Source organism: Larimichthys crocea, chromosome VIII (genome assembly GCF_000972845.2).
Source record: "Larimichthys crocea isolate SSNF chromosome VIII, L_crocea_2.0, whole genome shotgun sequence".
Taxonomy (NCBI): Eukaryota; Metazoa; Chordata; class Actinopteri; family Sciaenidae; genus Larimichthys; species Larimichthys crocea.
Window position 1 is genome coordinate 543,666 of NC_040018.1, and position 16,901 is coordinate 560,566.

Below are 16,901 nucleotides of genomic sequence, written 5' to 3' on the forward strand. Positions count from 1 at the left end.
TGTAAGCGTTATTGTTTTTATATACTGTGACATATTGTTTTTCTTTTCTTTTTTTTCTGAGGATATGATAATGCACCCTGAACAGATATCATACAAAACAACATCTGAATTTGTGTAGTAATATTTGCCCCCCCCCCCCAACAGACACGATTCATCAAACAGCACACCACCTCTTCTCAGAGTCATGACTCAGTTAAATACAAACACAAACATATGCACACTGCTGTAATCAGTTGACCTCGCTCTTAACAGCGTTGGCAAGATATCCATCAAGGATAAATGTCCATATGGTCTTCATGACCACTTCATTGCTTTTATTTGACAAGCATACATTTGTGGTGTGCTAGAGTGTGTAGCTTTGTATTTCACCTTGTATGTCACCTTCGTCTGTTATTGTACTGGTGACCTGCCAATGTCGAGCTATAATCTGGTACAGTGCCTTAGGTTTTAAACTATAAATGTTCCCTTTTAAATAAAAATACGTCATGTTTTGAAATCATAGAAAAAGAGCACTCCTTATAGCTTCAGATTTTGGCTCATAGCTGTTCAAATTCAGACTTTTTCTTCCGTATCGCAGTAATCAAGGCACTTGTAGTTTGTACAGTGTGGACAGGAACTGCTGTAACCGAAGTGACATGACTTCTTGATTCAGATTGGTCAAAATGAAAAAGTCAAAACAAATATGCCGAACACATAGATGTAGTTTTATTCAGATATTCTGCAAGGTTTATCTATTCACCAGTTTTCTCTAGATTACTTGGCTCCATGGCTCTGTTTGAGACTTGACAGCAGATGAAAAACGACAAACTGACGTCTCAAAAGTGTATGTAAAATCCCCAGGAGTCCTTTTCAGGTTTTTCTCAATAGCTTTCAGACCAACTTTACATTCATGCAATGTTCCTCCGATTAGATACACCACCTCCAGTATTTCAAGAAAAACTTTGTATTATGGCTTAATGCAATTCCGACTTTTCCTACTGTTAAATTTTCCTGTTTTATTTCCACCTGCACAGATTTTTGCACAGTTTTCAGTGTTTCACCTGCTTCTTCTCCCCTGTCAGGTGGTAGCCTACCATTTCTGTCAGGCCGACAACACCTACACCTGCCTGGTGCCTGAGTTCGTACACAGTGTCGCCGCCCTGTTGGCCAGAGCGCCACAGCTAGCGCCGTACAGGGAGCTGCTGGTACAAGAGCCTCACCTACAAAATACACTCAGCCTGCGATCCTGCGTTCAAGACCCCACCGCTGCCTTCCGAAAGGGTGTCATCGAGCCCATAGCCAGCCTGCGCAAGGGTAATGAAATCTGCACCCACACGCACTTTAAGACAAATGTGATATTCATCTTTAAAGACCCTTTTAAATTTTAAAATAGTATCAGTTTTAAGGTGGAAAACTGTCTGCTTCCCTCGCCCTGCAATTAGGGAGCCTGCTGCTATCTCCTGTGTGAAATAGCCCATTAATGAATCCATGATGGGCCCATAGATTATTTTCCCTAGTTAAGGTCAGTGATTTGAAAAAAACTGTAGAGTGGGAAGCAGATGTTAGGTCATTTACATAGGTAAATGATGAGTGTTATTTTTGCCCCCATGAATCATCAGCATCCTGCAGGATTTCAAGGTCACGAAATACTCTGGAGACGCTTGTGAATGTTAGGGACATATTAGCCAGCTCAGTTTCTCATGATACAGTCAGTCAGCTAGATTGATGTGTTATTATGGCCTGGCCCTCCACACTCTGAGCAGAGGAGTGTTTTGTCTACTCCATCACTATTAAGCAGGTTAGAAAAAATGGAGAGCCCTTGTGCTTGAGTCCTCACAGGCTTGCAGGGATCCATTGACAGCTTAGATGATGTGAAACATGATGGATATGTCCTGTTTCGAGCTAATAAACTACAATGGCCTCAAGCCCCTTTCAGCAGAGTATAATCAATATCAACAGTTGGTGCTTTTCTCAACATATCCTGTGCTGAAAAACAAAGATGTATCCATTTTTAGCCATGAAAGGCTTTGGATAAAACCGTCCTTCCATGTTTCTTTGTTTTCTTGTTATGTGCTTATGTAAAATATCAGGCCTGTCTAATGTGTGTCAACCTCTTTGTCTCTCTGTGTTTTGCTTTATGTGTATTCAGAGCGCAGACTACCTGAAGAAGACTACATAATCCTGGTTGACAGTCTTAATGAGGCAGAGTTCCATAAACCGGACTACGGGGACACCATTGCCACTTTTATTACCAAAATAATCTCCAAATTTCCATCCTGGCTTAAATTGGTGGTCACAGTCAGGACAGGCCTTGTGGTGAGTCAAAATTATTAACATTTCAGCTTTGCAGTGATCTTTAAACCCCAACACATCTGTCTCAAAGGGTTGGTTCATCCAAATTATAATCAACATTTCTCACTTATCTCCAGTAATATCTAGCCTCCACCTCAAAACATTGGAAGTGGCTGAAACTGCGTTTGTTTAAATAAATAAAAACATGCAGGTTAGGTTAATTGCTATTCTGGTTTGCTTATCTGTATACAGTATATTAGGATTTTTTTAATGCAATACCTTTGTGTTTTAAAAATGAATAATAAAAACTTTTCCAGGCAGCTCTGTACTTCTGTTAAGATGCATGTTTTGTTGCAGTAACGTGGTTGGCCACTGGGGCAGAAAGGCTGACTGGTAGCATTATATCCTTTTTTTTCAATTATTCTAACAATGGGTGCACCCACTACTCACCCAATGTGACACCCAGCTGATACACGCTCCAACCCCCTCCTGCAACCCTGCAAAGAATAAATGAGTAGTAGATAGTAGACGGATGGACGACGAGATGTTCCTTTCTGTAATCCACAGATCTCACTGTGGACAATTTTCATTGGAACTGCTTTCTACCCAAAACATGTCTCTGATAGCTGTTACAAATAAGAAAGATGCAAAAAAAATTATTTAACATATTGAATGTGATTTTTAGGTATCACAAATGAAGTTCCATTTATCTCCGTTGAATCAGGGTAAATCTTCTTGTAGTTCTTCTTTTTTGCTCTTATTATTGCTGTTCAAGCACCTAGCAGAGTCTTTTTACCAGGTGAGCACTGGGATGTATGTAAAAATCTTAAAACCTGAGCAAATCAAACTATCTAGATGGCTGGACACCACCAGAGGTAAGAGAAGTGAGTAGTTCAATGCTTTCACTGTCATGGTATAGACATTGTGGCTTTTGGCAGCCTTACTCTCTCTAGTCTGATGTATTTTCTCAATCCAGTTGGTAATCCTACCAAACAGCGGACACATCTGTCCAATGCCAAAGCCAAGCCTCCAAATGCTGCAAGGATTACGCCTTGAATGGATGGTAATACTACTGGGAGTCTGCTGGGAGTCTGGTGCCTGACAGCCAGCCAGCTGGTTACATAATTTGATTAGTGTTTGGGAATACACAAAACGCATTTTGGGTCATTTGCTTCATGATTCATTTGAAGTCAGCAAGCATTAAATACTGAAATTTAAATATGAAGAATACAGTTATTATACCACCCTCCTAGTAACTTTCTGATTGGATCATCATTCACACTTTCCCTTTTTCTACCAGCCATTTCACAGGAAGAGCTTACTCTTGTATAACAACCTGAATATTTGCTGCTGAGAAAGGTTTAAGTGGAGCGCAGTCCACCACCACAAGTCAATTACTTGTAGTTGAACTAAAATGTCAGTTTTTTGAGGAACTGAGCTGCAATAACATAGATTTTCATTATCAGTCATTGCTGGTTCTTGGTGTTGAAGAGCAGTTGAGGATGGCAAGAGAGGAGATGAAATATAACTCCGAGAGATGCCTGTGAGCAATGTTGGAGCTTGAGTCATTGTCACACTATTTACTGTACTGTATCCCATGGCTCTGCGTGAGTCAGAGACAACATCTGAGCAATGGGTCCTGATTTTGGTGCTTTTAATTTGTCCTTAGCTAATGCACCAAAGACATGCTGCCTACTATTCTGTTTTCCTCTCTGAGGTGTTTGTGCCCCTGTGTAGCATCTGTTTATCAAGTACCCTTAATTTGTCTCTTTTCTTCCACTGCAGGAAATCACTACCCTTCTCCCCTTCTCTGGCATCTCTCTGGACATTCTGCCAGACAGCAGTGATCTGGGAGCTGACCTGAGTGACTACATCCATCACCGGGTCAGCAGCAGCACCCAGGTCGCAGCTAATGTCACCACGCCAACAGGCTCGGCCCCAGATCAGCTGCTCCTCAGTAAATTTAGCAGCCACCTCTCAACACGGAGCCACGGCTCCATCCTCTACCTTCAGCTGACCCTGGATCTGTTCCACAAGGGCCACCTGGCTCTAAAAGGGGGAAACTACCTGGTGGTGCCTGTTTCCCTGTCAGAGGTGAGATATGTACAGCCTTGATTAACAATAAGCAAGGGTGTGTTTGTAACCCAGGGGTACTTGCACAGTTACCAGCTGATTTGATTAAAAATGTATAAAGTATAAAGTATTGAGCTGTAACACCTGAGCACACGTTGTAAATGAGAGTACAGAAAACTAGGTAGCAAGCAAGCAGAGGAGTTTAAACAGTAATGGATAAATGGTTGTAATAGTTTGCCAAAACAAAATGATGGCTAAATTATTGAAATAGTTGACTAAAAGTAATGCGTACACCTTTAGATATTTTTTTTGAAATAATTAGTAATTATTGTTATATTATAATCATTTAATAATTAAATATAATGTTAGCAAAAGTAATGTATATACAGTATATTTGGAAAGGTTTTAAAACTTAATTAATTAATGGTTTAAATAGTTAGCAAGAGAAAGCTATGGATAATCAGCTAAATTCATTAAATTATAAATATAAATGGTTAAAAATTAAAAAATTATTTAAATGAATCAAATGAAATTAGCTAAATTTAGCTAAAATGATGCTTAACTGGGTGAAATACTTAAAAAACAGTTGAAGCAGCTAACGGATAAATGTTAGTACCAGTGAAAAAGAAAGATGTGGAGTAATGTGTGTTTCATTAAGTCATCAGTTCATGTACCATGTAAACTACAGTGATTAAAACTCTAGAAGTAAAGAAACACATATTACATCAAGTGTATTCTTGGACCTGCCCTCTTTCCTCCTCATCTGGTCAAATTCACAGTCTAACACTTAACACTTGTCAGTCATCCTGGTGGGATGTCTAGCATGAAATGGCATCTCGCCTGTGGCTGAAGCAATCAATGTCCATAAAATCCCCACACAAGGTACCCTGGCAACAACCATTGTTGAGGCATGTTTTCATAAAAAAAAAAAAAGAAGAAGAGAGAAAACATGTACTCGCATGCTATTCAGATCAATAAAAGAAAAACAAAAATGACAAAGACTTCATACAAAGTACCAAAAATAGTGTAGAGTGACTAAAGTAAATGACAGATGCATTTTAATGTTACATAATCATCAAGTGTAAAATAGGACAACAGATGAGCAAGTGTTACACACACACACACACACACAAAGGCCTAGAAATCTGATGATCTAATGATTGGATAATGGATGTGGAAAAGCATGCGTAAAGGTGTGTTAAAGATGTGTAGGCCCAGTTAGTGGACAGTAACAGTTGAATATAGTTTGTGTAGAAGTATAGTAAGCAGAATTAACTATTTAAACTAGTTAATTAACTCATAAATTAGTCCCAAGGATGTCTGGAATGCTTCACTTATTTTATATATTTTTATACCACACATTTATCTTTTCTTTCTTTGGTATTATTGATGTACTATATACCTCTAGGATTTTACACATAATACTTTTAAAAAATCCAAGTTCCATGATACCTGAGTCTACAAGATGTGGCATTTAAACTACTACAATTATAATTTAATATGTTGACAACCTAATAAAGAACCCCCTGCACTTGATTGGCACAATCCAGCTGGATGCTGGCTCCATACCACTGACAGTATATAATTAGCTACATAAACAGAAATGGTGGCCACCCAAAGCACACACTGACATGCCAACAGACAAGCAATCAAAAATGTGACTAATTAGATCAATGTGAGCGGTTATAGTCCTCTTCATCTAAGTCGTAATCAGTTGCAGTCTAACAACAACACGTACTAACTTATGAATATCTGTTAGGTGTACCTGCTGATGTGTCGTGTGAGCTTTCCGGATAAAGAGGTCTTTGAACGGATACTTCCGGTGCTAAATGTGGCACTGGCATCTCTGCACCCACTGACTGATGAACAAATGTTCAGGGCACTGAATGCAGGCAGTGTGAGGGGGGAGCTGGAGTGGAAGGATTTCCAGCAGAGATTAGACAGCCTGGCTGGATTCATGGTAAGAATCTTGATATGACAGCACGGTAGGGTACATAATAATTCGAGCTTTTGTTTCAAAGGTTTGAATGCTGTGTTTGTTTTTGCTATGACGTACATCAATTTCCCTTGCACATTATGATTTTAAGGGTTGTCTTTTTTCGAAGGACTTCAGTGGTTGGTGAGGGGTGATCAAGTCAGTGAATTGTTCCTTCACGTTTGAAGTTATTTTCTGTATCTGTATGTGTTTGTAGGTGAGACGCAGGGATGGCACACGGATGCTGTGTCATCCCTCCTTCAAAGAGTGGCTGGTTTGGAGAGCAGATGGAGAGAGCTCAGACTTTCTCTGTGACCCTAGGTGAGAGATGCATGGACTACAAGTCAAGGCAGCAGTTAACCGTTTTTTTTACTGCAGTTTAAAATGTTTGTGTAAAGTGTAAAAGCTCGACTACACCACTTAAAGTCACACAAAGTAGAGGTGAGTTAAGAGTCTTCCTGGGCTATTTCCTAGTTGTGAGTACACCGAGAAAAAGAGTCTTGGCAAAAATAATTTTTTATTGTCAGGCTAGAACGCATGCTATGCTACATGTTCTGATATATAAGCACTGTGTCTACAGGAGTGGCCACGCTCTCCTGGCCTTCATGTTCTCCAGACAGGAGGGCAAGCTGAACCGGCAGCAGACTATGGAACTGGGACACCACATCCTCAAAGCTCACATATTCAAGGTAACAGGAACTATGTATATATAACTTGTTATCTAGATTTATGACTGGAACTGACTGTACTTAAACTCATCTCCTCAATTCCCAAAGTAAACAAGATGCACTGTGCTGTATATTTTACTGCAAGGAACACACAAATAAGCATGAACTCCTGTCCCTACCACCACCCACACGCATTAGCACTACTCATATAGTTATTGTACTGTTTGCATGCACGGCTCACACTGCTCGTACATACTGCTCTACAACTGGGACGCAATTCAAATTCTGCACCACGGATCTCATCTGAGCAAGCTTGATCTTTCTCTCTCGCTGTCTCTCACTCGTACTCGCAGGGTCTGAGTAAGAAGACAGGTGTGTCCTCCAGCGTTCTTCAGGCCATGTGGGTGAACTGCAGCACAGATAGTCTCTCTGCTGCACTGGCCTCCCTGAGGAACCTATATACGCCTAACATCAAGGTGACACACACACACACACACGCTCTAGCTCTGAAAACCTACACCCAAATATATAGTCTTATAGACAGAGATGTATTATTCATCTTTTTCATCCTGCAGGTGAGTCGTCTGTTGATGCTAGGTGGCGCTAGTGTGACCTGGTGTACAGAGGTGGTAGGACATGCTCCCATTCTGGCAGTCCATGCCCACCTGGGGCACGTGGAGATGGTTGCTCTGCTGCTGGAAATGGGCGCACCTGTAGAAATGACCACCGACAGCGGCATGACACCCCTCTGTTTGGCCGCTGCCGCAGGACACACCGACATCGTGAGCCTGCTCTGCAAGAAAGGGGCCAAGGTCAGTGTCAATGAGTTGTGGAGGGTGTGACCGGGATAATTGCCATGGATGAATCAGATTTAAATCTGTGACAGCACACTCTTGTCTCTCAGTACCTTTACACCAGTGATATCCTGAACAGCCCTGGTTTTACATTCACCACAGTTTCAGGATCTATTCTGGGAGACGGATGACATAAACAGGTCTGATCTAGGCCAGTGTATTACAGGCGCCAGCGAGGACCAGTGTTGTAAGTCCTTCTGTGTACCCCTCTGTGCCAGGTGGGACATGCTGATAAGAATGGCCAGTGTGCACTGGTCCATGCCGGACTGAAGGGCCATGCGGAAATCATCAACATATTGCTGGGCCAGGATTGGGGAGCAGAGATCCCCACTGACCCACAGCAGCATCACAGCAATGAGAGTGTGACTGGGAAAATACAGGCGGCACAGCAGGCGCTTACAGCTGCAGCTAGTGTGGGACACATACAGGTACATATCGGCTCAAGGTCCTAACTGCACAAACATTTGGGCTGTAACTTTTTATGTAGAGCATGGCGACTCTCCTTGTTCGATGTAGAGAATTTATTAAACACAGTTTGTTGTTTGCTGTAGTCAAGGTCTGTATGTGCTTTGGTTTTCTTTCCGCACAGAGAACACGACTGTAAAATTGTATTTTCCTGCAGGTGGTGAAGAGCTTGCTGGACTTGAAAGACGAACAGCTGTCAGTACAGATGGACGCTCACGACTCTCTCTGGGGAGAAACGGGTACATTTCTGCAATCATTCAGATAAATTTAGCTCTCTCACCTCTCCCTGTCCATCATTGTGGTTCTGGAGCCATGCTCAAGGGCTTTAGGGTTGCATTTAGGCACATCTATCTATGTAGCTCAGTGCAATGAATACATATTAAACAGCTAACGTACCTTTGAATGGATCTGCAAGAGCTCAGCAGTACTAGATGCCCACTTACTGGTTTCAGTGTTGTGATTTTAGGATGCTCTGGTTGAAATCAAATAGTTGATTTGATTGTTAATATATATTATATATATATATATATGTTTGTTTTTGGCAGAAATAAAGCATCACATTTATCACATGGAATATCTTCTCCAGACACATTTGTAGCATCCAAAAAGCAGCTTTTATTCAATTGTAATACTTTTACCTCTTATCAGAGATGCGATAGTGCAGCCTGCAGTGTTCTGTTAGGTCCATTTCCTGAGAGCATGTCAGATGAGGCCTGCATCTCTGCCTACAGCACCATTAGAGTATAATTCTATTACACAGTCCCCTCTAGTGCCGAGATAGAAAAAGTGAAAACATGGAAATACCCTCTGAAACATTCACCTTTGCATGTACACTACAAAGGCTTTGCTTTGTGTTTATGCTTAATGTTAAGAATGATTGGATTACAGTCCATTTGCACAGATGAAATGATCAGCCGAGGATACATGTTGAAGTCTGGCTACTAAACAAGGATGTGTACTTGTACAATTACCCAAAACAGTAGTGCATGCAGTGTATCACAGCTTTTTAACGTTCTCCTTCGTAAGAATTTCACTAGTTGCAGCTCCACTAAGCCTGTTGCTACATTGTGCAGCTGCACAAAGTCACCTTAAAACGAAAGAGCCACTCGACAGAGTCTCTTGTTTTTCCTTTGTCTCATATGTGACGATAACTTCTCCTTAAATGCAATATTAGACAATCGATTTGTTCACCGAAGCATGCGGTCACATGAAACATGATGTCATTAATCGAGAGTATTAAGAGGAGGTTAGGGAATAACATCAATACCTCGCCCCTATCCCCAGCTGCTCTATTAACCAAAGGACTCACAAAAAAAGGAGCAATGCCCATCGTTTGTCGAAGTAACAGTGGCCAGTTCAGGAGGGTTGAAACTTATCTAATGTGTAGATTGTTTCCTTTTGTTGTTGTTGTAGAGGGAAAGATTGCCTTTGATCAATTTTAATCTCTAGCACAAAACTAACTAAAGATATAATATGAAGAGCAGTGTTAGAATTGAGCAGATTATGGAAAGAACCAGCCTTGTTTTTCTCTCCGTTTCTCACTCCTGCTCCTACTTCTCTCCTAAATGTGTCAATTACATATTCTTCCCCGCCTCGTCGCCTCATCTTTATGCCGACCCTCTGTCAGTGCTGAGCGCAGCATCAGGGAGAGGGAGGATGGAGATGTGTGCGTTCCTTCTGGAGCGAGGACCAAACCTGGAGATACCCAACCGCAGGGGGATGGTCCCGCTGCTTAGTGCCACCAAACATGGACACACACAGGTGAGGAGTCTGGTCACTGGCATAAGATTTTGCTTCATTTAACAGTTTTTTTTTTTTTTTTTTTGTATTTTTTAAAAATATTTTTCTTCTCTTTCCCAGGTTGCAGAGTTGCTGTTGAAGCAAGGTGCAGATATCAATGTCAACGACAAGCTGGGTCGCTCTGCACTGATGCTGGCTGCCTCTGAGGGACATGTGAGCACTGCAGAGCTCCTGCTGTCAAAGGGTCAGAGTCCCCACATTACCAACACATATCTTAACATGTTTAATGAGTGTATTTGAATTGCAGAACATTATGTGTATGTTTTTGGTTTTTTTTGGTCCCAGGTGCCTCTCTGTCCACTACTGACCAGGAGGGGCTGACCGCACTTAGCTGGGCCTGTCTGAAGGGCCAGAAATGTGTCGTGCAGCTCCTGGTGGAGGCGGGTGCAGACACGAACCAACCAGACAGACAGGGACGGACTCCTCTTGACCTAGCTGCTCTTAACGGGGATGCAGATGCAGTGGGTTTCGTTCAGTTGTTGTGTTGACATCAGGGTGATAACGGAAAAATTATAAAAACAATTATAGCCTCTTAAATATTTATTATAGTGTAGTATATTTCTTACCCTGGTACAGTTAAGATGCAGTTTACAGACCTGGGTGGAGAAGTGTGTACTTGACATTAAGCTGCTGTTAAACTGTGATTAGCAAAGTACAAATTATAATTATATCACACTCACAATCATCGGTTTAAGCTGTAATAGACAAATGAAATTATAATTATTTAAATAATTATTATAATCATTTGCAACTTCAACACAGGATATCTATTTGCAATCACACTTCACGTGGAGTCAAAGAAAAACCTTCAATCAGAGCATTTTGCCTCTCATTCATGTAATCTAATCAACAGCAGGACAGTAATCAAACTTTTTCAAAATCCTCAGGATACAAAGCGGTGTTGTTTATGTCTGATAATATAATGAAGCATACAGTGTGTAATCAACCAAATGATTGAAATATATAATGGCTATTTATATTTCAATATAAATAGAGTATGTTATTGTTGTGCCTATGTCTGGGCAGGTGCATTGTCTGGTGGAACATGGAGCGGTGCTGGAGAGAGCCGACAACAACAGAGGTTCAGACCGGATGACCGGCTGCCAGAATCCGGCCCTGGTGGCCTCGCTGCTTAAGAAAGGATCCAAGATGGGTATAAACACTGCTTACCATAACAGCCAATAAATCACACCTCTAGGAATTTTATACTCAACACACAGGGTGTGCCAAAAGACATTTAATATTATATGCCACAGTTAAACAGCTCCCCAGCCTCTAAAATGAGCATAAAGTTGAATCAACACCTCTCTGGCCTAAACTCGCTGCTGTATTCAAATTTGTAACTGACTTCAACCAATCAATGAAGACTAAGCTCACTTGGATTGATTTGTGTCATGTGTTATACTTTTGCATCTGCACACTCAGCTTTTATTACTTTATAACTGCCAATTTTACCTCCGTACAGTATATTGTTACTCTATTCTGCAGCACCTGCAGTTTTACGTCCACTACTCTAACTCCCTCTTCACCTCTCTCTCTCTCTCTCTCCATCAACTGAAAGGCTACAGGACGGCTCCACACGATCGATCAGGTACATGATTTATGTAAGACACGAGGTGAAAAAGACAAGGCGAGACAGATAATAGAAAGATAAATATTTGTACCCCTCCATCAGGTCATGCTACGTGGGCTATGGCTTCCTCCAAACCGGACATTCTCCTCATCCTGCTGCAGAAGTTGATGGAGGAAGGGAACATACTTTACAAGGTTTGTTAGAGTGAATGTTAGAGAGAGTGTTGCGAGGGTGTGGCAAATCTTGCAGCTTTTTTTTATCTTGATACTTCCTCTTCTTGTTTTTTTTTTACTTCACCCTCTTCTTGTGCGTTTTTCAGAAGGGACGTATGAAGGAGGCTGGTCAGCGTTACCAATACGCTCTAAGAAAGCTTCCCCGTGAGGGGCAAGGAGAGGAGCTGAAAGGGCTCAAAGACTTGCGGGTCTCCCTCTATCTAAACCTTTCCCGCTGCCGCAGGAAAACCAATGTAAGACTCACAGCTGTCAAACTGCTCATGCGCTATTTAACATCGGCAGGATTATTAGATGCTGAGGGGAGGGCTGGCATGGCAAGGCAAGGTAGATGGCTCCTTAAGATATATAATTTACTCTTTATTGATATAAAAAGATAATGTCAGCAGCAGTGTAGCCTACTATAAAAATATCTCTGCTTTTCAGATCTAATTTCATGTCTCCCCGGTAAACAGAATGTACGTGTAAGACCTGGAAGCAGGTGGTGACATAATGAATAAGTGTGTGCTGTTAGTGCAGAGATAGATGTGTGTGGCCTGCAGCCAGGTTTGGAACCCACCCTGGTGATGACAGACGTCCTAACAGACTGTGTAAAAATGCCATCCTTAGGGTCACTGTGGCTGATGAATAATGGAGCAGATAATGTGATGTGATAAGGTCACTCTCTCTGGCAGAGCGCACTCTCTTTCTCTGTGTCTCAGCAGGGGGTTATTTACAGTGGACGTGCGAGTGGGTTGGCTAAATCCGCATATTATATCAGAATGCAGGCAGTAAGGGCCAGCGGAGAGACTACATGATACCATCATTAAACATTCAACAGCAATGCTCGCAATCTCACATTCAAGGCTGCCATTTTGACCTCAGTCTCAAGGACAGAATCACAATGTGTTCGTGTCATTAAATAAAAAAAAATAAAAAAAAAACAGCAGAAAAACAAGCTGCTCTCTGTCCGATTCTCTCCCTCTTGGTCAATAAAAATGATTGCAGCACGAGTCCTGTTTCATTAAACAGGCTTCGATCTTCAGATCCATATAATGAAGATGCGAACACAAACACTATTTTTATTGGAACAGGCACGGATTAATTCTGCAAAACAAACATTTTCCAGTCTAGTCACTTAAACACGCAGCTGATCATACGGTGGGTTTGTCGATTACTGTGCTTTGTCTAATATTTGTTTTTTTTTTGCACTTTCCTTTGTGAAAACACAGGATTTTGGCATAGCTGAGGAGTTTGCTACTAAAGCCCTGGAGCTCAAACCCAGGTCTTATGAAGCGTATTATGCCAGAGCACGAGCCAAGAGGAGTAGCAGGTAAAGCAAAGCAGAACGCTCAATTGTTTTTTTGTTTTTTTGTAAGAATCAGCAATTCACTTGGATGCTACAGCTCTGTTTTTTTTTGTAAATTAAGTATTTTTAAAGTTCCTTTGTTCATTTTTTTCTGTCTTCTCCAGGCAGTTTGCTGCAGCGCTGGCAGATCTCCATGAAGCAGCACGACTCTCCCCGTCCAACCGGGAGATTCGTCGCCTGCTGATACGGGTAGAAGAAGAATGCAAACATCATCAGAAGACATCTGCCAATAACATGACACAAGGTTACAATAGGGACTCTCACACCCACCACCATCAAGCCACAGAGGAGGAGGCAGACGTCTATTCACAGGGAAGTCTAGAGAGGCAAGTCCCTGCAGAGCAGACTGATGCAGAGAAGGAGGAAGAGAAGGAGGACGGTGAGGAGGTGAGCCTGCCATGTGGGAAAAGTCCAGAATTTTGGCCTCTGAATCCGTACGCTCCAAACAGGACTCTCCCTGGAGGTGTACCCTTTGGTTTAGCAGATCAGTCACCATGTTTCCCTCAAGAGGAATATGTGCAGAACCAACTGTTTGTGGACCTGCCTGAGCCTGTTCCTGCCATCAACAGGCAGAGCCAGAACCAGAGTAGCAGGACTCATCACCACTGCCACTCCCTCCAGTCAGGGAGCAGAGTTGGGGGCAGGCCTCTCTCTCTTTGTGGGCCTTCCAGTCCCCTTCCAGGCAGACACATCTCCACCTCCCTGAGGCCTGCACCGGTGCTGGGCATTGACATCGGCCCTGGATCATCCAATGAACACTCTGGACACAGCCCCACTGAGCACTACCATCCCATGTCTCCCAACAGCTCCTCTCCACCTGGACCTCTCCAGATGTACCAGCCCCGCTCCTCCAGTTTCACCAGGGGCTCCGATAGACTCTCCACCCACTCTGTTGCACTGGATGGCCTGGCTCTCGCTCTGGGGTCTGGTATGGAAGTTAGGAGGGAGGGTGGTGGTGGAGGTACAGCAGGCTCAAGGGGCTCCAGCTCCAGTCAGGCCTCCAGTGGGAACCTATCGGACGGCGGCAGGCAGCAGGTGCCGGACGCCCCGTGCCCCATCAAGAGCAGCGGTAGCTTCAAGACAAAACCTGAGCTAAAGCCTCGGCCCTTCATGGGGGTAATGGACAAATCAGTGCGAGTACAGGGCCAGCAGACTGGCCTGAGCAGACAGGGCCAAGGAGGAGGTGGAGGAGGTGGAGGGGTTGAAAGTTTCAGCATGTCAGTAATGGAGTTTCAAGGATTCAACAATGAGTTCAAACGCGCTTCATTCCAGGAGCAGCTCTCTGGAAGTCAGGCCAACAGCCAGCAGCAGGGCCGAGACTTTGGAGAACGGCTCCACCAGCGAGAGGCCAGAGGCACCACGTCCTCCCAGCTACGCTTTCCTGATGGGAGGCACAGACAAGCGAGCCTAACGAGAGACAACCCGGCTCTGCACATGGCTCCCATCAAACCCAAACGCTCATTTATAGAGTCCAACGTCTGAATATAGTTTATCAAAGCACAGATACAGGCTGTTATCAACAAACTATGTCCCACATAAGGTAGCAAGGGAGACTGGTTTGAGAACAGCTCCCTTCCCTGGGCCTGTTTTGTAGAGTTATGCTGCTGCACTGCATTTACAATCTAGAACCAGTGTTCAACTCAGGCTACAATGCTTTTGCCTACATGTCTACAGCTACACTAGTGTATTCAAGAAAACCAGACATACCTTAAGTAGGGATTTAAAAAAATAAGTAGTATATTGTCTAAACATTTAATTTATTATATCAAATATAGAAGTCAGAGAAAGCTTTGTGCACGAATATAAAAACCTCATGCTGTTAGTTGCAGGATATGACCATTTCTATCGTCAAGTGTCTTTTAAAAAACATTTATATTTGTACGGTGTACACTATATTTGCAGATTATATATATTTCCCTGTAAGTGGTTATCTGTCAGCATTACAGGCTTCAAAGGAAAATTACTTTGTGTACTTGAGATTCTTTTTCTTGGTACATTTGATAAAAAAAAAGGCACTGTACATGACATTGTTGGAAACTTATTGTCATAATCTAATAATGATTTGATTGCTTCAATATTCACAGTATATGTTATTTATTTTTGCATAGAAGAGAGCATATTCATATGGAGTGTTTATTGGTTTATTTGGACGGACAAAGAGAGAGAGAGAGCATTTACGTGAGCAACAGTCGAGGATAACAAATCTTAAGAGACTTCTTACATTGCTGTATGTCCATAGTTGTTATATACCCCTTTTCAGAGTCATACTATGGATTACAGAATGTTACCACATTATTATTGTGGTATAATAAAATATTAATGGAGGACGACATTTCTACATCTACTTCTTTTTCACAGTGTAATCCATAAACTGTCGGCTGAGTGCGTACGAATGGGATAAATAGTTATCTTATCTAAAGTGACGTTTAATCAGGCCATCAAAAATAAACTACATGTAGAAAAATGTGGACGTTGCAATTTGTGAATATGAAAAATGTCTTTGCTGATGTCATTTATATAACTAAAGGCTGGATGTTAGCTTGCAAAGGGAAGTAAGCCCTAAACTACTTTGGCCAAGCAGTATTCCCTCGGGGTTTGTGAGGTTTGTAAGAAAAGGTTGTGAAATGTTCAGACAATCTTAAAAACAACAAATATTACAATACATATGTATTATATGTAATGCTAAGCAGCAGAGAGTACAAATAAGGTTTGCAGTTACAATACAGATCATCTCTATTTCTAGGGGTTACACCCCAGTCTGTATGTAGCTCTATGTAGCTTTCAGCCACTTGACAGCTTGTTGTTGTTTTTTATATATAATAAAAATGCACAAAACACTAAAGCTCCCAATCAAAAACACTTCAAGGGACTTTATGGATATATTACAAAATTATATTTGATTTTCTTTAATGGTTTTCACAAAATATGTGCAAGGTAAGGGCAGCTAGATCACCTGATGAAGATTAAGTAATCAGAATATTATTCATGTGCACTTTATAGATTTGTTTTATTTGGAGCCTACAGTGTTCTGGACATTTCAGTACAGCAGTTTTTTATAAAGAATTCCCCTTCTTCTATTCAGATTAACAAACCTGAAAACCGGCCATTACCAGCTGAAAGAACACAAGCCACTACCTGCTTTGTGCACAATGACCTCAAGCCAAACTAAATGGGTCTAACATCGAGTGAGGTAAAGAGAGCAGGGTATGTTTCTCAGGAGACCGAGCCTCAGATGAAAGGCAAGTGAATCTGCGTGAACTGATTTTTTGGCCACCTGAAGGAAACAGGCTATGAAGACAGTATTGACATATCAGCACATTTTAAGTCGATGTGCCAAACTTGTTAGCAAACAGCTGCCTATTTACACATCCAGCGACATCCAGCAGATATGAAGCAACACTACCATTCGTTTGTAGTCGTGTTTGTTGCCACCTGATGAATCCAAGTAAAATATTCACTCTGTTCCTGAGGAAAAAACATCTGGCTCTTCAATTGATGAATCCACTATGTTTCCCAGCTAGTTACTAATATATAATATATATAAACGAAACTAAGAGAGTGCTGAGGGTGAACCAAGTGATTAAAGTTGCGGGAGACTTGTAATGACCTTGCTATGAAGTTTTGTTATTGGAAAAATATGACGA

General features: G+C 41.9%; 1 protein-coding gene across 1 annotated transcript in view; it reads left to right on the forward strand.

The window, feature by feature from the left end:
• The window catches only part of LOC104918269 (protein TANC1), a 35,179-nt gene extending 18,462 nt beyond the window's left edge, over window positions 1-16,717 (forward strand). Inside the window, exons 11-29 of the mRNA XM_019262355.2 lie at window positions 1,062-1,293; window positions 2,129-2,295; window positions 4,057-4,365; window positions 6,104-6,304; window positions 6,537-6,640; window positions 6,900-7,008; window positions 7,341-7,463; window positions 7,563-7,799; window positions 8,060-8,269; window positions 8,464-8,545; window positions 9,934-10,067; window positions 10,167-10,290; window positions 10,392-10,567; window positions 11,133-11,259; window positions 11,668-11,697; window positions 11,782-11,873; window positions 11,999-12,145; window positions 13,121-13,221; window positions 13,362-16,717. Of these exons, the coding sequence (XP_019117900.2) occupies window positions 1,062-1,293; window positions 2,129-2,295; window positions 4,057-4,365; window positions 6,104-6,304; window positions 6,537-6,640; window positions 6,900-7,008; window positions 7,341-7,463; window positions 7,563-7,799; window positions 8,060-8,269; window positions 8,464-8,545; window positions 9,934-10,067; window positions 10,167-10,290; window positions 10,392-10,567; window positions 11,133-11,259; window positions 11,668-11,697; window positions 11,782-11,873; window positions 11,999-12,145; window positions 13,121-13,221; window positions 13,362-14,739 (4,083 nt within the window). The 3' untranslated portion in view covers window positions 14,740-16,717. The remainder of the gene's footprint in view (window positions 1-1,061; window positions 1,294-2,128; window positions 2,296-4,056; window positions 4,366-6,103; window positions 6,305-6,536; window positions 6,641-6,899; window positions 7,009-7,340; window positions 7,464-7,562; window positions 7,800-8,059; window positions 8,270-8,463; window positions 8,546-9,933; window positions 10,068-10,166; window positions 10,291-10,391; window positions 10,568-11,132; window positions 11,260-11,667; window positions 11,698-11,781; window positions 11,874-11,998; window positions 12,146-13,120; window positions 13,222-13,361) is intronic.
• Window positions 16,718-16,901: the final 184 nt, after the last annotated feature.